The sequence below is a fragment of the Apium graveolens genome, chromosome 4 (genome assembly GCF_009905375.1).
Source record: "Apium graveolens cultivar Ventura chromosome 4, ASM990537v1, whole genome shotgun sequence".
NCBI classification, from domain to species: domain Eukaryota; kingdom Viridiplantae; phylum Streptophyta; class Magnoliopsida; order Apiales; family Apiaceae; genus Apium; species Apium graveolens.
The window spans coordinates 42,659,141-42,681,406 of record NC_133650.1 but is presented as its reverse complement, the minus strand read 5'-3'; the positions used below and the strand labels follow the sequence as shown (position 1 = coordinate 42,681,406).

Here is a 22,266-nt window from a genome sequence, read left to right as displayed (position 1 = left end):
TGGTGACTATGATGAGAACTTCAAAATGGATACTTCTGGCCACACATGATGCAAGTGTCATTATATAAGTTACATTAACAGATCAAAATAAATTACTTCAAGCAATGATCATTTTATGTCATGGGAAGATTCTTCTTGCCAATGCGGATTTTGAAGTTACGTGTTGATTCGGTCATCCACTGAAAGTTACAGGTATCACCCTCTCCAAGTTGTAAATCTCTCTGGAATTGAACCTATCCTTTGTTAATTTTTGTGTGTTTCCAGTTGCAACGATTAAGAATCTCAAGTTTCCAGCATCGCATGCCCACATACGCAGTTATATAGTCAATCTTCTTCCATGATTGACAAAGTCTCTTGTATTTAGCTCCAAAAAAAAACGCAAGTTTAGATATTTGTTCGGGATCTAACCGCATAAGGTGAATGCTTGAGATAGGAAAAAAAATTACAGATTGGTGAAGGAAAATCTAAATTACCACACCATGTGCATAATCTCCCGTGTGACAGGCCTAAATAGCAATCTTGAAGGAAGTGTGGGCTACAACGGATAAATGCAGCAAAAAAAAATATTTCTCAGATAAATTAGTTTTTTCATCCCTCTTATAGATAATGTTAAATGAAGCAGACCAATTACATAATTTGGAATACCGTTTGTGTAGATAAGTGGATCGATTGGAATTTCCAGAAGAGAAGTTTCAAACACTCTAACAACAAATATGAATATGCCATCATATGTGACCTAATAACGGGTTGAACGAATTTAGGTCATCCATATTTAAAATATGGCATATATTTCTCAGCCCTCTTATTAGAAGATCCTTTTCAGAGAATGAACCAGCAAAATTGATAACCACTGGACACCACAAAATCTACATTTGAAGGTATATGAAGACCTAAATGATCACAAAATTCAAAAGGGAACATCCTGCAATATTTTTTTCATCATTTATTCTGCACAATACAAAATTAATCCAGGTGCATTTAACAAAATGAATAATGTGTGCTGGATATTACTTATGACGTAGTCACAGACTTTGGGTCCCCAGCCTAGGTGCTGGAAAAAAGTCCACCCTCCATCATGGATTGAAACTTAGTGTCAGAAAATTTAGTGAATAGTGTTAGTTCACAAATATAAAATTAGTTCAGATAATACAAATCAATAACTATAAATTTATCAATTACTGTTTGATGGTTACCAACTTTTTTAGATAATGAGCGCGGTTAACATATTGGATTTCAGAACCGTACATGTCACATATACAAACTTTGAAATCAAAATCACCTCCATAATCAAATACTAGTGTCTCTCCTCCGGTCAGATTAAAGTTATCCTTAAAACCCGGATACCAACAAACTGTTCTTTCACTTTATCAAAATTCAGCCATCTTACATATTCATTTCATGCCAGTACTTTCACAGTTAGTGGGATATGAGCCCCATATTTCAGACAAAATTAATGGGGAACAACCTAACCAATAAAATTGATCACTTATGGATGATGTAGCAAATATATAAATTTAATTATCTCTGTAAAACAAACTCACCATCTCATTTAACTGACATTATGAGGTTCTTAAGCGTTTAACAAAACTTTGATTGAGATCCATGTCTTTATATCAACACTTAAAACCATATAATGTTATTAGGCTTATATTATTTAGACTAAACAATAGGATTTACAAGATATCGAAGTACAGATATGAGTGAATAAGCATACATGGGAAACCACTTCAAACCTCATCAACTCAATTTGTCTTATATCAGTTACACATGACAAACAGATAATCCATAACAATTTAGATTACATCATATAGGCAAGAATGAACATACCTGTGGCAATGGCTACTGTAAAGACACAATACAGATCATCCTTATATCACTTACTTCTATGAAATCCAAACAGAAATTTATAATATAGAGAGACAATGAAGAAGGAAAAAACTAAAATCAAGTACAAAAGGTAATATTCATATATCTTTCTGTTAAAGGAATGGTTTTAACCAGGCATATAAAAGTCAACATCTTTAACCACCTGTTGTAAAAGTATTCAACCACTCATATTTAACTAGGGTTAGATACTAAAAAAATTTAAAGACTGGGACTACCTCATTGTTCAGAACAATTTTTATTTAAAAACTCAGGTTTTTTCCAGAATTTTTATCACCTCAGTTTTAGCACACTGATTCGTGACCAGGGTAGGAAATTTGATATATGAACTCCTGAGTCTATAAACTTGATTTTAGGAATAAAAGAATGCAGTAAGTGACACAGTTCATTTCTTTTTCCCTCTATTAGTTCATTTTAATAAATTGATCATCATTCTCTATCAAGAATGGAACAATGCAGTAAACAATAAGGATCACTTCTATTTGCCTATGTTTAATCTTTGTAATAAATTTATTATGATTCTCTTTCAAAAATAAAAATACTGTTGAACAAGGAGAAAGATTCGCCCAGCAACATTTTCATAATTCTAGGAATCTATTAAAATAAAATTAAACATAAGAAAACCAATATTTTGAACACCAAGGTCAAATTGCAATGACTAAAAAACATTTGTCCCAAAATAAAATTAGTTCAGACATAACCAAACAGAATCTTCTAGGATCATGGTCAAATACAGTAGTTCATACTACTCACGCAGGAGCTTAATAATTGGTAGGGGACAAAATAGTTCAAATCAAATCATTATGCTTGATGATACAAGCTCTGAAGTTCCTTGCACAACTGTTGATCCACTAAAAACACATATGTCGCCTTCTTTAATGGCATTACCCCTCTGGAACACCAACCATCCGGTCGCCATTTATTGTTGTGCGCTTCCTGTCACGTCTTTGGTGAGTTTGAAGCGGCCAGCAGCAAAACCTAACATATGCTGATATATGATCCACCATCAACCAGGGCTGACACACATTCCTGTATTCAACTAGGATATGCTAAATTTTAAAAATAAGAAATTAAATTCAGAATATCACAATATATAAGATTTGGTATACAAGATTGTATTTTTCATCAAATTGCTGAAAAAGGAACAACAAACTGGACAAAATAGGATATTTACCATGCCATAATCATAATCAAGCATGTGAGATGCTTTTACTTCAAATTGTAACGTTGTCTTGTTGCCCACGGCAGCCTCACCTGATAAGATAGTTCAGAGATTAAATGTCTCTTATTAATGTCAAAATTAAAAATTTCAGCGGTTATTGCAAATATAGAAAAATACCCAATCTGGAGAGGAATTGACCAATGGGTGTCTCAATCTGAGAATTCTCAAAAACTCTAACTCGAAGCCGGGAATTACCATCAAATACAAACAAGAGCATGTACTTCCCGCTGAAATCCAGAACATCTAACATATTACACACACTTGCAAGTCCTGTTATCCTATTATCATTTTCATTGAAAGATCCGACTGCTTCATGACAGATACATATCACAAAATAAATTCTTGGAGGCATGTGGACACCAAGAACATCCATGAACTCAAATGGAACAACATGTTATTCATTCTTCTTAACTCAGAATCTTGAACTAATACATCAGGCCTTGGTAATTGGATATAATGAACAAAATCGGTGCGGTAACTTATAATGAAATATGATACTTTTGGTCCCTAGGATAGATGTCGAACAAAGCCTCACCCTCGGTGATCGACTAAAACTACACAAGAAGGCAATTGCAATAGAACGTTTATAATTGTATTCTATTAAGTTGAATAAAGGACTTGACGTTAGTTAATAATTTAATACATACCTTCCCTTTCAATAAGATTAGGCGTAGACATTCTTGGATAATTATTCTCACATCCAAACATGTTGTATACCTTCACTCTTAACTCAAAGCCTCCCATGTGTTCAAACACAAGCATCTCACCGTCTTTGATATTAAGAAATTGGAAAAACACTCAATGCCTTCAAGATGCCCCTGCTCCTTATTATGGTCCAACCATGCAGTGTACCCATTGCGTACAATGATCTTTACTCCTCGTGGTATGTCGCCCCCGTGTGACAGAGATAGTTATTCACACATGATCTGAAATTTAACAATTAAGAACATCATATTTTTGTCTTTGACAGTAAAATAATTAGGAAAGTTAAAGTTTCCTAAACACTAACCAGGTTTATTGGATGAATAATCAGCCTCTATCATTAGTTTTGTGAAAGTTGGAATTGGTTCCATAACTAATAACAAAACTTTCAGTTAGCCAGGTTATTCAGTACTAATCACCAATAAATCTATGTATCATCAATGATAATAAATTATTGGATTTCATTAACGAATCAAGATATAAATCATGCAGGGTAGACCACAACAATCACTTTCATTCAGGCACTTTTCAAACACTGTCATAATCTACAATTGTTACACTCTGCATTCTAATCTTTCTATATTTTCTTGGACTTTTCTTGAATATAGTTTTCTCTCCTGTTTTCGTTTGATGAGAGTTTTATTAGTTTATCTTCTAAGATTAGGATCAATTCAAGACAACAAAAAAGAATAACACTCCTCGGAAGCACTACAATCCACTGAGTCAAGTTATAAAACAAAACCAAATCAAACATGCACATTATAATGTCTTACTTAGGAGGAGAGTAGTATGTAACACATGCTTAAATATTTCAGTACCACCATGGTCTTATATTAAGAACAACAAAAGAAGGTATAAAAAGCAACTTAAGCAACTTTTTGTAGTGAAACAATACCAAGCACAAAAAATACAAGAATATGAAAACAAGGATCACAATGCTTCCATCTATAATACTAACACAGGTTACATTAGGGACAACAAATTACAGGATAACCTACAAGCTTCTACGGGAAGTCAATGTTCAGATTACTGAATTCATACCTGCAAATATCGTGGCAAACTGCTGATTTTAGAGATTAAGGGAGAACAATGTTATCAATGTGCAGATGAAGACAATAGTTCTAGCAGTTACTGTTAGGAAATTAGGATTTTAGAGCTTAATTTAATTATGTTCTTGATGTTAATCCTAAAATCTAATGATTGGAAATTGTTCAATGATATTTGAACTTAAATTTTCATGTATGGTTTTAAGAATTTTCTTAATGAAATCCATATGAAATGAGAGATGAAAGTAGCTTGGAAAAGCTTGGAAAATTTGAGAATGTTTGTCCCACATTGAAATAAATAAAGGGGGTTGTGTGCTTTATATGGTATTACCCACATGAGTAGTATACAACTACTAAGGTGTGTGATGGTCCATTGTGTTGTTGTGTGCTTCACGCGCACACACACACACGCGCGCCCCGCCCCGCCACGCACCGCACCGGACCGGACCGGACCGGATCGGGTCGAAGGGCGATTTGGGCGAATGTCTCGGCGTCTCGCGTACGCGAGGCGACCTGGGCGAGGATTTTATTTATTTGAGAATTATTTTAATTCGAATTTATTTATCGGTGATTGGATTATTGGGCTGGGTTCTGAAATAGGCTAAGTAGTCTAATTATATTGAACCTGCAAATAATCTGATCTGTAACAAGTTCTGATATTAGAATCAGAACTTAAGAACTGATGAATAAAATCAGAACTTAACAAGTTCTGATATCAGAATCAGAACTTAAGTACTGATGAGTCGTATCAGAACTTAAGTACTGATGAGTTAAATCAGAACTTAACTTAAGTTCTGATAATAATGTGGGTGTTAATGTGAAAAGTTGTTACAAATAATTTAAATTCAAAAGCTGTTCAGTTTTGATTTTTTCATTTATGAATTCAAAATCTGATCAGTTTTGATTTTTTCATTAATGGAGCAGTTTAATTCAGACATTAAGTGTGTGGACAGTTTCATTTTTCCTCTCCTATAAATAGAGGCTAAACTAAATGGATACAATACACTACATTCTCATCTCTTCTCTTCAACCTCTCTGCATTTCTCTCCCATAAGTCCTGAAGTGCTGATATTTTCCGGCGACTGAGGTGCTGGTCGAAGTGGAGGTTTTGTTGCTGCTGTTAACATAAACTCCGAGCTGTTTTATCCTGGTGGAGATATTGCGCACATCCCAAACGCAGCAGGTAGGGGGCAATAATCTCTTCAAGAGCAGCCAGGACTTCGAGCAAGGCCTGGTGACTCAGCTGTGATTATTTTCTTGGCATTTTGTATCTATAAACCTTTATTTTAGTCACTGTTGAAAGCTATGGTTTCGGGTACATCTTTCTTTCTCTCTTCGTTATTTCAGTTACTGATTTTGTTTACCTGAATGTTTTGTTTTGTTTACTGTGGTCTTGGCCAAAACTTGTTAAATTCTTTATACACTTGCCTCTATGTTGCTATACTTGTTAGTGAGTTTTTCAACATTCTTGAAGAGATTATTGGTTATATAGAATTTAGCATAATGGTTAACGAAAGTGAGGTTATCGTTGGTGGTGGTAGCAGTTCGGGTGCAACTGCTGGGGCCATTGATTGGACCACCTATAGTTTCCCACAAGCTGTTGAACTAACCGGTTTACCGGAGAAATTCAACGGTGGCATTGGCTTTTCTCGCTGGCAGAAAAGGATGAAGTTGTGGTTGACTATAAAGGGTCTGTGGCCGGTTGTGGAATATGAGAAACCAGTAGTGGATCAAGAGAAGGCTGACACAGTTAAGGCTTTTGCGAAGTGGGCTGAGAAGGATGGAGTGGCTAGGGCGGCCATTCTGGCGGCACTAACAAACACTTTGTTTGATGTCTATTCTTCTGATGCCTACTCTGCAAAACTCTTATGGGAGAAGCTGGACCAGACACATAATACTGACTCACAAGGTCTAGAAAAGTATTCTGTGGCAAGGTTCCTCGAGTTCAAGCTGGTGGACAATAAGTCCATGACTGAGCAGGTGCATGAGTTCGAGATGATAGTGCATGCTTTGAAGGAGTCTGGAATGAATCTCCCGGAGAAGTTCAAGGTGATGAGTGTGATTGAAAAGCTCCCTAAGTCTTGGGAAGAGTTCTCTCTCTCCCTGAAAAGACAGAAAGGAGAGATCACCTAGACCAACCTTATGCTGGACATCTCGGTGCAAGAACAACACAAGTCCAAACAGGGACATGTGATGCCAACTGAACACGGTACCTCGAAGGTAAACATAGCAACTGTAGGACAAAAGAGGAAGGCTTTTACTAAGAAAGCTAATAGTAATTGTTATTCCTAGTGGACTAACAATGAGATTTACAGAAGGGGGGTTGAATGTAAATCTCAAAACTTTTTCAAGTTTTGAGCAGTTTATAAAGTTGTGTGTTCAAGAAGAACAAGTGTGTGAATTGCTTTAAGCTAATACAGACAGATATATATTCAAGCACAAATGTAAAGAACACAACAGACCTTAAAAACTTTTCTGGTGGATTTGTTGTTCCACCAGAGATGGTATTTTAGAAAATCTGTGATTAAACAATGTTGATCACAGCTGCATCCTAGTACAAACTAGATGAATTTTCTCTCAATGTTTTTCTAAACAGCTCTGGAAAATCTCACACCTAATTACTAGCTTCTACTTGGTTTATATATTACCAAGTGTACAAGTGAAAAACAATATAAAAATACAGTAATAAAATAAGTTCTTCACTTGCTTCTTTTCCTGTTCACTCCAGTACTTTGTTGACTATTGCATCTTTGTATTGAAGAAGAACGGCTGCTTTTTCTATTGTTCCTGAAATTCGGCTACCACATCTCAGTTGTCTCTATCAACCCATGTGCCTCTGTTCGTACGTACAACTACCCCTTATCAACGGCTAATCATCAGAGCATCCGTTGAAGCTTTCATCCGTTGATGCACTCATCCGTTGAAGGATGTTATCCGTTGAAGCTTTCATCCGTTGATGCACTCATCCGTTGAAGGATTTTATCCGTTGATGACTTTATCCGTTGAAGCTTTAGAGACATCCGTTGAAGCTTAGCTTCTTATCCGTTGAAGGTCTTTAAGTCATCCGTTGATACCACTTCACTTATACAAAATTACAAGGCATGAAGTATTTACAATTGGCCTTCCTATCTGCATATCATCTAGTAGTCAACATGACTCATAGTTTCTCTCAACTTCCAAGAATTACATTTTAAATACAGAGACTGAAATATGCTACAACACTAAACTTATTTCTAAGTAAAGCTACACCATCAACGGATAGCCAAAGTGGTCTTATCCGTTGAGGCTACAGACACTAAATTTCTACTTAAGTATTTTGTTAAACATATCATCAAACTAATGCACATACATTCCTAACAATCTCCCCCTATTTATGTCTATAAGAATTATAGGCATAAATTCAGGGTTAACTTGATGATAACAAAACACTTAACAGATATATGAATTGAAACTAAGTAGAAATTTAAAAATGCTGCAAAAGTGTATGTACTAGGAGGTAATTGAAGATTTACAGTGTTTCCAAGGACACTCCTTTAGTCTGAGCAGATCATCTTTTTCTTCTTTGTTCCCTGGTTTTCTTTCCTAGCCTTTTGTCATTTTCCTCAATTTGGAGTTGGAGTTGTGTAACACCCCCAAATCCAAGGTCGTGAATTCGGGTCGTTACGATCACTTATTAATTAAATAATTCTCTTTTCACAATATTACTCGACCTTTTATTCAAACTCACACACACACAGGTTATATGCTTGGAAACAGTATCAAATAAATCATCTCCACTTATCTACCTGACGGGGCTGGCGCACAAAAAGCCTACAGAACTCACGAGTGTTCCTTACCCGCCTACGGACAGCAGTCCTGGTCTGATCCATGCTGGTAGTCTGTTGTGATATGATATATAAAAGCAAGGGTGAGCATTATAGCTCAGCAAGGTATATATCCCCATAATTAAGTATGTAAGGATAAATAAAACCAATAATTATACTTTGTATCTCCAAAGCAATCTGAAAGTTTATATGCTTGTCAAATTTATAATATTCTCAAAATCAACTACAATAGTATAACCACTGGATACTTGTATTCATCTCTTTCTCAAAATTATTTTATACTCGTACTCGTTTTGTTTCAAAATCTCAAGATGTTACTCGAACCAAGATTCTCAAATGGGTGTGATATATATTCATCAACATCCCAATTTAAAACTCAGCCTTATTGGCAGATTTCTCAAATGGATTTGATATATAATTATCAATATCCTTGTTTAAAACTCAGCCTTATCGGCTCTCTGTTATATATTTCACAACAGTTTTTCCAAAATGGAAGAAAGGGACTATACTGGAATAAACCACGTACCGGTGATCAGCCGAGTACGAAATTTTCTCTACTAGTAGAAGGAATACAAACCTAGCCGCCTTTGGGCTCATCAAGACACTACACGGTGGTTGCCCATTGCCGTGCAAGTCCGAAAGTCAAAGGTCACATAGACCATATAACCGTACAATGCGCCACTCCGCGCTTGCATAATGCGCCACTCCGCGCCTGGTCACTGCCCGATACCACTCCGTGCCGGGCAGGCCACATTCCAGTCCCAAAACAATTATATCTTTTGCTCAAAATCCTTTTTCGAAGGAATAGGTCGTTAAAAGTTGACCTTTAAATAAGATGATTTATTCATCACTTTTAACTCAATTGATCTCTGGGAGTTGTCGGAGTTTTGAATTTAAAATCATTTTCAAATCCCTATCTGTAGTAGGGTGACACATATATTACTCACTTGTTCTTTATTGAATGAGGAAGCAAAACTCTTATGCTTCTAGACTAAGTTCCCTAAGGTTTTGATACGTTTCAAATGATTAATCTCTTTCAAGAGTTTTGAATAATTTAGAAAGTACCTTTGGGAACCATGTCTATTTTTAAATAAGTTTTTAGAAGTCCGAAGATATTAAATATCTAAGGTCTCATAATATTTTAAGAGGGATTCAATGAATTGATAAAATCTTATAAATAAAATATCTTTGTATAAGGTTCAATGAATTAATAAAAAAATCTTAAATACAAAATATCTCTGAATAAGGTCCAATGAATGGAGACACCTTAATCAAATAATCAAAACAGGATTTGGTATCCTATAATTGCTCTTTGAATAGTTAAATCTTTATTAAATAACGTGAAATGATTTATAAACTATTCAGTATATTTTTAAATACTTTCTTTATATTTAATAATCCCTTAAGTATCGCTTTATAAAATAATCAATCAAGTAAGGGTGTCCCTTAAATGAATAAACCAATATTTCTCGAAGTTTAAGTCAAAATCTCAATCGTTCGCTTGATATATATATTACGCGAACGTACTTTGTTTATCGAAATAGAAATCTTTCGCGTTCGGCTCTCTCCGGAATTAAATCGTTATTAAAATATTTCCGACTCCCATTATCCTATATTATATTTGAAATACGTTTCAATTTCTCATACTCGTGTAAAACGAAATTTGTTTTCGTAAACAATCGCATAATTCGTATGCATTGATATCATAGACAAGCATATATATTTGAACTGTAAATCATGCCATCAATATCACAACAGTATATAAATATATAGCATGGATAGTATGAGATAGGGTTTCGAAAACTTGCCTCGAGTAATCGAAGTGGTATGGTATCTAGTGTTTGGTTGGCGATCTATAAACAAGAACCAACGGTCTAAGTTAGTACGCGATTAACGTCTCGCTCTTATTAAGCAACTTTTGCAACTACTCAAGTATAACGAATCTCCGATCGTCACATTCTCAACACTTATATTCTCACTTTATAACATGGTCGAGTTTGGAAATCGATCGTTCGCTTTAGAAAGTCCATTTCGAGTTTTAAGCTCGAACGTGAGAAAACGCGCGTCAAAACTAGGTTTTTATGCGTTTCTCGCTTGCGCTCGCTTTACCAAAATATTTTTATAAAATCGAAAAATTAATATCTTCTCAAAATTCTTTTTGGACAGTCTTCTCTACTGTCATATCCATTTTTCATAATTTTTCCAGAATCTCGAAATTATTTTAAGTCCTTCAAAATCACCATGCAAGTGGATTTAAGTGCAGTTGGCTAATCGCAGAAATGTTTTACACTAAAACGACCATAACTCCTAAATCGTAAATCTCCTCATGATGCTCTACATATGTATAGAAACTACAAAACAAGATATATCTGGTCATGGCCAGTGGTTTTAAAATTTTAACCATTTTCATGGCCGAATGTCCTGCAGAAAACAGATCAAGTGCAAGAATGCCCAAACTCAATTTCTACTACTTGATCTTAACACAATCACTACCTATAACCATCATAAACACAAGTACTTCTCAAGATCCACCCACATACACCTTATATGCTCTATATAGTACCACATACATGGATTACAACTCAACATCTCAAGCCTTTAGCAAGAACATAATCAATACAAACTCAAACAAACACAATCCTTTGGATCTTAACACTACAACAAACATAACTCTTAAATCCAACCATAAAACCTTAAAGGGTTGAAACTTATACCTTCTTGGACACTAGAAAGGTTAGTGCTAGGATTATTGAGGCTTGGTTTGCTTAAAAAAACGCTTAGAAGGGCTAGCTCCTTAAGAAACAAAACCAAGAAACAAGTTAGAATTTCGGAGTTACATTTCAGCACCTCATTCAAACATTTTTATAAAATTCAAAAAAAATAATTTGAGGCTGAAATTTGGTACGAAGCTTACCCATGATATAGAGAAGATATGGTAAAAATTTCATGATATTTGAATGAGTATATTTTGAGTTATGAATTTTTCTTTCTCCCTTGCTCAGAAAACCCGAACTGCTGGAATGAAAAATGGGAGAGCTTTAAGTGAGGGAAAAGGGGTTGTTTTCTTTTGTGGCTAAAGTGTGGGAGTGTATAATGAATATATGGGATGTATGCAGCAGATTTGACAATAATTTGGCAAAGTTATGGGTTGGTTTGATTGTGTGGTGAAGTGAGAAAAGGGAGAAGTATGGCTTGTGTACTTGTTTGTCTCCCATCACTATTCAACACTATTCCACTAACTATTCTAGTTAGCTTCTAATCATCTAGTTACACTCCTAACTACTAGTTAGGACTTGGTTATGCATGGCCAACTTGCATGGGATTTAATTTCTCATTCGTTTATTTATCGTAAATGCAATCGTCGTTCCATTCCGATAGTTTCCACGTATAACGACTTGTTTCGTAGCGATTTCTTTTATCGCTTATAATCCTATAACCAATTCCATTCCTTCTCTTGATCATAGAAATACCTTGATATATTATTTATTTCACGTAGTATTCCCGGTTCTACGCCATTCTTTACGGATACGAAAACACGTAGTATAATTGTGAATCTTCGAATTCCGTCGGCTTTTACATTCACTTATTTTCCTCGATAAACAAGAATATGATCTCGGATTCTCAAAATTCCACTATTCATTTAATGATGATCCCCATACGTATTACTTAATTAGCTCAAGTTACTATTCACAAAAGTTTTAAAATATTACAAAAATCAGGGTTCTTACAGTCTCCCCCCCTTAAAAGGATTCCGTCCCGGAATCAACTCACAAATAGATGGGGGTACCTTTCTCGCTGGTGGCTCTCTAATTCCCAAGTCGACTCCTCGACCTTGGGATGTCTCAATAAGACTCTGAATAGCTTGACACTCTTGTCCCTGAGTACTTGCTCTTTTCAACCAATGATTTCAACTGGTTGTTCAATGTAGGACGGATCTAGTACTTACTCATGTTTCACTATATTCTTGGTATCCGCATTATACTTTCTCAACATTGGCACATGAAAAACACTATGAACCTGTTGAAGGTTTGGAGGTAAAGCCAATTCGTATGCCACGGTTCTATTCGTCACAAAATCTCAAAGGACCCATATATCGGGAACTCAGCTTCCCTTTCTTTCCAAATCTCATCAGTCCTTCCCATGGTGACACTTTCAAAAATACCTGGTCACCCACTTCATACTCTTTGTCTTTTCGTGCTAAGTCGGCATATTTACGTTGTCGGTCTTGGGCTGCCGCTAAGCATCCTCTGATCAACTCAACTATGTCCCTCGTTCTTTACACCAAGTCGGGACCTAGTAACTTTCTTTCACCAACTTCATCCCAGTACAAGGGTGAATGGCACCTCCGACCATACAGCGCCTCATGTGGGGGCATTTCTATACTCGCATGATAACTATGATTGTAGGCAAACTCTATCAAAGATAGGTGTTCATCTCAATAACCTTAAAAATCAATTACACAATTTCTCAACATGTACTCCAATGTCTGAATGATTCACTCACTTTGTCCATCGGTTTGGGGATGGTATGCAGTACTCACATTCAGTTTGGTTCATAAGCATTCCTGAAAGCTCCTCAAAAAAATCTGGAGTTGAATCGGGGATCTCTGTCAGATACGATAGCTACGGAGACTCCATGTCTTATCACAATTTCCTTGATGTATAGCTCTGCTAATTTATCCACCATGTAGGTTTTCTTGATTGGAAGAAAGTATGCTGACTTGGTCAGTCGATATATAATTACTCATACTGCATCACGGTTAGCCTTAGCTCGAGGAAATCCTACCACAGAATCCATGACTATTTGTTCCCACTTTCACATCGGAATTCCTAAGGGTTGTAGGAGTCCCCTCAGTCGCTGATGTTCCACCTTCACTCTTTAACAGGTCAAACACTTACTGACTCAATTGGCCACGTCTCTTTTCATGTTGGGTCATCAATAATATTCATTTAGATCTCGGTACATCTTGGTACCTCCAGGATGAATTGAATATCCATCGGCAATGCCAGCACGGGGGCTGTTACCAAACTCCTTTTCAATTCCTGAAAACTATCCTCACATTTTTCATTCCACGCAACCTTTTCCGTTTTGCAAGTAGGCCTAGTCAAAGGTCCTGATATCTTAGCGAAATCCTGTACCAACCTCTCATAAAACCGGTTAATTCCCAAAAAGTTCCTACTTCCGTAGGTGTGGTTATTCTTTCTCATTGGAATACTGCCTCAACATTGGTAGGGGCAACTAGCACTCCTTCACTGCTCATCAATTGTCCTAAGATCTGAACTTCATTTTGCCAGAATTCGCACCTTGAGAATTTGGCAAACAACTTTTCTCTTCTCAATGCTTCTACCACTATCCTTAGATATTCCGCATGTTCTTCCTCCATTTTAGAATAGACTAAAATATTATCAATAAAAATAATGACGCACACGTGCAAATACTTTTTAAACACTCGATTCACAAAGTCCATGAAAGCTACTGGGGCATTCTTTAGCCCGAACGACGTCACCAAGAACTCATAATGTCCATACCTCGTGCGAAATACGGTATTTGTCCCCTGTTTTAATCTTCAGTTGGTGATATCCCATTCTTAGATCGATTTTCAAAAAGTGTACCACTCCTTCAAGTTGGTCAAACGAATCGTCAATTCTAGAGAGAGGGTATCTGTTCTTAATAGTCAGCTTATTCAGTTCCCTATACTATGTGCACAATCGCATACTACCGTCCTTCTTTTTGACAAACAACATTGGTGTGCCTCATGGTGACACATTAGGTCTCATCATTCCTTTATTCAACAGTTCTTGCAACTGTGAAGTCAATTCTTTCATTTCAACCGGGGCTAGCCTATATGGGGCTTTTTGAAACTGATGTCGTTCCTGATGCTAATTCGATAGCGAACTCTATCTCTCGGTCAGGTGATAATCCTGAAAGGTCTTTAGAAAACACATCCTCAAACTCGTGAACAACTGGTATGTCACATACATCGGGGCTTCTCTCTTGGTACCCGCCACGTATGCTAAATACGCTTTGCTATCTTTCCTTAATAATTTCTTTGCTTGAGCAATATTAAAAAATTTCTGGGTCTGACGCTGACCCTTAATCACAATTTTCTTGCCGTTAGGCATTCAGATTTTAACTTTCTTTCCTTTATAATCAATCTGAGCACCATTGCTCGACAACCAATCCATTTTTAAGACCACACCAAATTCTCTCAGCCTGAAAGGAATTAAGTCCAACTTAAAGTCCTTCCCTCCTAGTTCCCACTTGCAGATTAGATGAATCTCATTAATTGGAACAACCTCTCGATTCACTATTTCTATTCGCAATAATTCTCGCGTTGGAATCACATTAAGTTTTAACTTGGCCAAAAATCTCGCAATATAAAATACTTAGTTGCTTCAGAATTAAACAGAATATTTGCAGTAACCAAATTGAGTAAAAGGTTACCTGCTATCACGCCCTAGCTGGGTTGGGGCAGTTGCTAGAATAATGTCCTAGTTGGTTGCAATTAAAGCACCTTAGTAGCTATTTTCCCAATTACATACCTCGGGATGTTTCTCCCCACATGACTTATGATCCGGTAGGGGTGACCGAAACTGGTTATGAAACGTAGTCTTATATTGACCACCTCCCTGGGCGATACTCTTGCTTACCGGTTCGCTAAAGCTATTTCCGCCAGCTACGGTAGTGGCGAACCTGGTACCCACTGCGGGTTGGGACACCACTCCCCTCTCAGTCCTAATCGGAACTTCTGTTTATCACTCTGCCGCATTGGCTTCCGAACTCCTCTTCTTGCTCTCTTCCTCTTTTTGACTTTGCTCACTCTCTGCCTCTACAATCGAGGCCTTTTTGCACATAGTCTGTTATCTCAAGTAATGACACTCGATCCTGAATCCATTGTTTCAGCCCTTGCTGAAATCTCCTCGCCTTTTTCTCTTTCGTGTTCACAAACTCCGGCACGAATCTCGACAGTTCAATAAATTTGGCTTTGTACACAGCCACTGACATCTTATCTTACTTAATCTCTAGAAACTTCAACTCCATCTGAGCCTCCATAAACCTGGGAAATACTTTTCCCCATGTGATAATCACATCAGTCTCCAGGGTTCCTTTAGGTTCCCACTAATAATTTGCTTCTCCTTTTAACACATAACTGGTGAACACAGTCTTTTGCGTCCCTTCTATGGGCACTATCTCAAAGCTCTTTTCCATTTCTTTCAGCCAAGCTCTGGACTTAATAGGTTAGCAGTCCCTTGAAATTTCTGGGGGTTTTAACCACTTAAAGGCCTTAAAGACATTAGTAACTGGAACATGATCCACCTGGGTTGAGGGTGACAATTTAAATTCTCTCGAAGAAGATTCATAATTTGGTCCATGGGGTTTCCTCTCTGGCCTTCCCCCTCGTTAGTATCCATAGTTTCTTCTTCATTGTAATCCTCTAAGCCGAATTCATTATATTCGACTTCCTCGTGTTCTTGGTTATTTTGGTTTACCAATTCAGCAGGGTTTGCTCTAGTTTCCCAATATGTCGGGTGGCATCGTTATGCTATTATAAAAGATCACCAATATAACATTATTCGCATCTCTACTCATTATGTTAAAGTCGCTTAATAACTCACTTTGTCACAAATACATTCTTCATTCCTCTTTAGTTACTCGCAACGTTGTGCCCACGCACCTGATTTGATGCGTTAACAAAAGACGACATCCTGCCGAGAATATACACGTAGCTCCTAGTGACATCCCACTCTTGGAATTCTGCGTCAGACTTATTGGTCTTCTCCTCCAGTAGTTCGGAGCTTGCTGCGTTGATTGCAGGAGCATGAAACTTTTCAGAAATTATTCTGTCGATTCTCGCTTTCCGTGTCGAACCATAATGGCTTAACGGACGAAATGATTTCGTATTATCGCATAGCATTCTCATCTTGGGACACGCTAAAATCTTCCTTATAGGACATAGATTCCTCAATGGTATAGCGAATACCCTTCTTGGTAGAATCGCTGTTCATCATGTATTGAACCCTTATTATCGGAACAATACTTTCAACCAATTCAGGTAACGTAATAACCTTAATAGTAAAAGAATTAAGCATCTTGATTCTTGCCTAATATGTCTCCTCAAGGACACTCTATAAAGAGCTATGAGTGGCAAGACTCGGGTTTTCCAATCAACCTATGGTATTGGGGTATCGTCTTCATCCCGCTTTCTCCGGAGACTTAGCTCCACTTCTATATCAACATTATAAAAAAAATCATGTACAATTTTCTCCTTTCCTCATTATGTCGATCTTAAACGATTCCATCAATTTCCGTATAACACTTCACATAAACACTTCAACATAACTCCTGGTAGTCCATCAACAAACTCTATTGGCTCAACCAATGGACTCTCTTTTGCATATAACTCTTAGCAATCTTTTCTCTGAGTGCTACAACTCATTCTCTTCCCTTAATGTTGGCTTTTCAATCGACTGTTAATAACTCAACCAATGCCTCAACTCTTAAGGCTAAGGTCCCCTTGGGTACTACCGTCGTGACTACTCCATAGTAATCCGACTACGAACTCGATGAGAGTTCTTGTTAACTTTTAGATCCCCAGTCTACCCATTTTACTCTTACTGCTTCCAAAACTTATAACCTTTGGCTCTGATACCATTTCTGTAACACCCCCAAATCCAAGGTCGTGAATTCGGGTCGTTACGATCACTTATTAATTAAATAATTCTCTTTTCACAATATTACTCGACCTTTTATTCAAACTCACACACACACAGGTTATATGCTTGGAAACAGTATCAAATAAATCATCTCCACTTATCTACCTGACGGGGCTGGCGCACAAAAAGCCTACAGAACTCACGAGTGTTCCTTACCCGCCTACGGACAGCAGTCCTGGTCTGATCCATGCTGGTAGTCTGTTGTGATATGATATATAAAAGCAAGGGTGAGCATTATAGCTCAGCAAGGTATATATCCCCATAATTAAGTATGTAAGGATAAATAAAACCAATAATTATACTTTGTATCTCCAAAGCAATCTGAAAGTTTATATGCTTGTCAAATTTATAATATTCTCAAAATCAACTACAATAGTATAACCACTGGATACTTGTATTCATCTCTTTCTCAAAATTATTTTATACTCGTACTCGTTTTGTTTCAAAATCTCAAGATGTTACTCGAACCAAGATTCTCAAATGGGTGTGATATATATTCATCAACATCCCAATTTAAAACTCAGCCTTATTGGCAGATTTCTCAAATGGATTTGATATATAATTATCAATATCCTTGTTTAAAACTCAGCCTTATCGGCTCTCTGTTATATATTTCACAACAGTTTTTCCAAAATGGAAGAAAGGGACTATACTGGAATAAACCACGTACCGGTGATCAGCCGAGTACGAAATTTTCTCTACTAGTAGAAGGAATACAAACCTAGCCGCCTTTGGGCTCATCAAGACACTACACGGTGGTTGCCCATTGCCGTGCAAGTCCGAAAGTCAAAGGTCACATAGACCATATAACCGTACAATGCGCCACTCCGCGCTTGCATAATGCGCCACTCCGCGCCTGGTCACTGCCCGATACCACTCCGTGCCGGGCAGGCCACATTCCAGTCCCAAAACAATTATATCTTTTGCTCAAAATCCTTTTTCGAAGGAATAGGTCGTTAAAAGTTGACCTTTAAATAAGATGATTTATTCATCACTTTTAACTCAATTGATCTCTGGGAGTTGTCGGAGTTTTGAATTTAAAATCATTTTCAAATCCCTATCTGTAGTAGGGTGACACATATATTACTCACTTGTTCTTTATTGAATGAGGAAGCAAAACTCTTATGCTTCTAGACTAAGTTCCCTAAGGTTTTGATACGTTTCAAATGATTAATCTCTTTCAAGAGTTTTGAATAATTTAGAAAGTACCTTTGGGAACCATGTCTATTTTTAAATAAGTTTTTAGAAGTCCGAAGATATTAAATATCTAAGGTCTCATAATATTTTAAGAGGGATTCAATGAATTGATAAAATCTTATAAATAAAATATCTTTGTATAAGGTTCAATGAATTAATAAAAAAATCTTAAATACAAAATATCTCTGAATAAGGTCCAATGAATGGAGACACCTTAATCAAATAATCAAAACAGGATTTGGTATCCTATAATTGCTCTTTGAATAGTTAAATCTTTATTAAATAACGTGAAATGATTTATAAACTATTCAGTATATTTTTAAATACTTTCTTTATATTTAATAATCCCTTAAGTATCGCTTTATAAAATAATCAATCAAGTAAGGGTGTCCCTTAAATGAATAAACCAATATTTCTCGAAGTTTAAGTCAAAATCTCAATCGTTCGCTTGATATATATATTACGCGAACGTACTTTGTTTATCGAAATAGAAATCTTTCGCGTTCGGCTCTCTCCGGAATTAAATCGTTATTAAAATATTTCCGACTCCCATTATCCTATATTATATTTGAAATACGTTTCAATTTCTCATACTCGTGTAAAACGAAATTTGTTTTCGTAAACAATCGCATAATTCGTATGCATTGATATCATAGACAAGCATATATATTTGAACTGTAAATCATGCCATCAATATCACAACAGTATATAAATATATAGCATGGATAGTATGAGATAGGGTTTCGAAAACTTGCCTCGAGTAATCGAAGTGGTATGGTATCTAGTGTTTGGTTGGCGATCTATAAACAAGAACCAACGGTCTAAGTTAGTACGCGATTAACGTCTCGCTCTTATTAAGCAACTTTTGCAACTACTCAAGTATAACGAATCTCCGATCGTCACATTCTCAACACTTATATTCTCACTTTATAACATGGTCGAGTTTGGAAATCGATCGTTCGCTTTAGAAAGTCCATTTCGAGTTTTAAGCTCGAACGTGAGAAAACGCGCGTCAAAACTAGGTTTTTATGCGTTTCTCGCTTGCGCTCGCTTTACCAAAATATTTTTATAAAATCGAAAAATTAATATCTTCTCAAAATTCTTTTTGGACAGTCTTCTCTACTGTCATATCCATTTTTCATAATTTTTCCAGAATCTCGAAATTATTTTAAGTCCTTCAAAATCACCATGCAAGTGGATTTAAGTGCAGTTGGCTAATCGCAGAAATGTTTTACACTAAAACGACCATAACTCCTAAATCGTAAATCTCCTCATGATGCTCTACATATGTATAGAAACTACAAAACAAGATATATCTGGTCATGGCCAGTGGTTTTAAAATTTTAACCATTTTCATGGCCGAATGTCCTGCAGAAAACAGATCAAGTGCAAGAATGCCCAAACTCAATTTCTACTACTTGATCTTAACACAATCACTACCTATAACCATCATAAACACAAGTACTTCTCAAGATCCACCCACATACACCTTATATGCTCTATATAGTACCACATACATGGATTACAACTCAACATCTCAAGCCTTTAACAAGAACATAATCAATACAAACTCAAACAAACACAATCCTTTGGATCTTAACACTACAACAAACATAACTCTTAAATCCAACCATAAAACCTTAAAGGGTTGAAACTTATACCTTCTTGGACACTAGAAAGGTTAGTGCTAGGATTATTGAGGCTTGGTTTGCTTAAAAAAACGCTTAGAAGGGCTAGCTCCTTAAGAAACAAAACCAAGAAACAAGTTAGAATTTCGGAGTTACATTTCAGCACCTCATTCAAACATTTTTATAAAATTCAAAAAAAATAATTTGAGGCTGAAATTTGGTACGAAGCTTACCCATGATATAGAGAAGATATGGTAAAAATTTCATGATATTTGAATGAGTATATTTTGAGTTATGAATTTTTCTTTCTCCCTTGCTCAGAAAACCCGAACTGCTGGAATGAAAAATGGGAGAGCTTTAAGTGAGGGAAAAGGGGTTGTTTTCTTTTGTGGCTAAAGTGTGGGAGTGTATAATGAATATATGGGATGTATGCAGCAGATTTGACAATAATTTGGCAAAGTTATGGGTTGGTTTGATTGTGTGGTGAAGTGAGAAAAGGGAGAAGTATGGCTTGTGTACTTGTTTGTCTCCCATCACTATTCAACACTATTCCACTAACTATTCTAGTTAGCTTCTAATCATCTAGTTACACTCCTAACTACTAGTTAGGACTTGGTTATGCATGGCCAACTTGCATGGGATTTAATTTCTCATTCGTTTATTTATCGTAAATGCAATCGTCGTTCCATTCCGATAGTTTCCACGTATAACGACTTGTTTCGTAGCGATTTCTTTTATCGCTTATAATCCTATAACCAATTCCATTCCTTCTCTTGATCATAGAAATACCTTGATATATTATTTATTTCACGTAGTATTCCCGGTTCTACGCCATTCTTTACGGATACGAAAACACGTAGTATAATTGTGAATCTTCGAATTCCGTCGGCTTTTACATTCACTTATTTTCCTCGATAAACAAGAATATGATCTCGGATTCTCAAAATTCCACTATTCATTTAATGATGATCCCCATACGTATTACTTAATTAGCTCAAGTTACTATTCACAAAAGTTTTAAAATATTACAAAAATCAGGGTTCTTACAAGTTGTCTGAAGAATTCAGCTTCATCTTCAACACTGACATCCAACTTAGATTGCATTTCTTTGAGAGTTTCATTGCTGGCAATCTTGAGTTGGTCTTCAAGTCTGAAAAATCTTCTGACTCCTTTATCATCTCTAAATTCCATCAACCAATGAGGTGATTTGTGAATTGTAATTCCCCTTTCTTGAATGAGTAAAGTCCCGGGTAAAGCATTGGGCTCCCTCCAAGTTTTCCTTATATTGGCTATCTTGTTGAGAATTTCAGTCTTGGCAGTTCTGGTAAAGCCAGAATCCTTTTGTATGGCTGAAAAGACTCTAATCAAGGTAGAGTAGCCTTCATCCAGAATCCTGTGGAGAGGCCATGTTCTTTCCCCAGCTCCTTTATATCTGAACACTAATCTCTCTGGTAGCTGTCTGTAGGCAGCTATTCCCCTTACATCCTCCAGTTCATCCAGATAGAGTTCAATGTCTGAAATTTCTTTTATGTCACAGATGTGAACATAATCATCTTTAGAAATGGGTGACTTAGGCTTAGGTTTTTGTTTTTGAGTGAATTTCTTAGAGGTTATGGGAGGTGTAGATTTTGGTTTTCTTTTCTGTTTCTTTGGTGGTGGAAGAGTGGTTAGAAAGGTAGGCAATTTGATAGTGTCCCAATCAATAGGTTCTTCTTTTGGAATGATTGGTTCACCATGGATGTTTATTGTGGGATCAGCAACAAGGGGTTCAGGTATGGAAGATAGTGGTTTAGATATAGATTTGGTTACTTCAGTGTTATCTCCACTCCTTCTATGTGCCTTGGCCTTTCTTCTGTTTCCCTTCTGCCATTCCTCTCTTTCTTCCACACTCTCACCAAATATACTCCCTAAAACCTCATCTAGGTTTGTAGTCTTGTCTTCACCCCTGACTTCAATCCCTTTTTCTTTTTCAACTAGACTTGACTTTAGCTGTTGTTCAAGCTTTGCTTGTGCTCTTTTGTCAGCCTCTAATTGCTTGGCTTCTTCCTT

At 36.5% G+C, this 22,266-nt stretch overlaps 1 protein-coding gene and 2 long non-coding RNA genes across 8 annotated transcripts; all 3 read right to left on the bottom strand.

The window, feature by feature from the left end:
• Window positions 1-2,528: 2,528 nt before the first annotated feature.
• Window positions 2,529-4,940, bottom strand: LOC141716723 (uncharacterized). 6 transcript variants are annotated; one of them, XM_074518916.1, is made up of 6 exons: window positions 4,850-4,940; window positions 4,116-4,181; window positions 3,754-4,032; window positions 3,224-3,333; window positions 3,059-3,138; window positions 2,529-2,933 (listed from the first exon to the last, which is right to left on the bottom strand). In XM_074518916.1, exons 3-5 carry the CDS (start codon window positions 3,866-3,868, stop codon window positions 3,094-3,096), a joined length of 270 nt encoding a protein of 89 aa, XP_074375017.1. In that variant the 5' UTR covers window positions 3,869-4,032; window positions 4,116-4,181; window positions 4,850-4,940; the 3' UTR covers window positions 2,529-2,933; window positions 3,059-3,093. The 6 variants fall into 6 exon arrangements, with proteins under 6 accessions (XP_074375017.1, XP_074375016.1, XP_074375018.1 ...); XM_074518915.1 differs by having other exon boundaries at window positions 2,529-2,923; XM_074518917.1 differs by having other exon boundaries at window positions 2,529-2,913.
• Window positions 4,941-8,480: 3,540 nt separating this feature from the next.
• On the bottom strand, window positions 8,481-11,874 carry LOC141716722 (uncharacterized). The gene is made up of 4 exons (XR_012573310.1): window positions 11,593-11,874; window positions 11,393-11,471; window positions 10,487-10,531; window positions 8,481-8,732 (listed from the first exon to the last, which is right to left on the bottom strand). It is a non-coding gene; the product is annotated as an uncharacterized LOC141716722 (long non-coding RNA).
• A 5,475-nt stretch (window positions 11,875-17,349) lies between these two features.
• On the bottom strand, window positions 17,350-20,733 carry LOC141716721 (uncharacterized). The gene is made up of 4 exons (XR_012573309.1): window positions 20,451-20,733; window positions 20,251-20,329; window positions 19,345-19,389; window positions 17,350-17,590 (listed from the first exon to the last, which is right to left on the bottom strand). It is a non-coding gene; the product is annotated as an uncharacterized LOC141716721 (long non-coding RNA).
• Window positions 20,734-22,266: the final 1,533 nt, after the last annotated feature.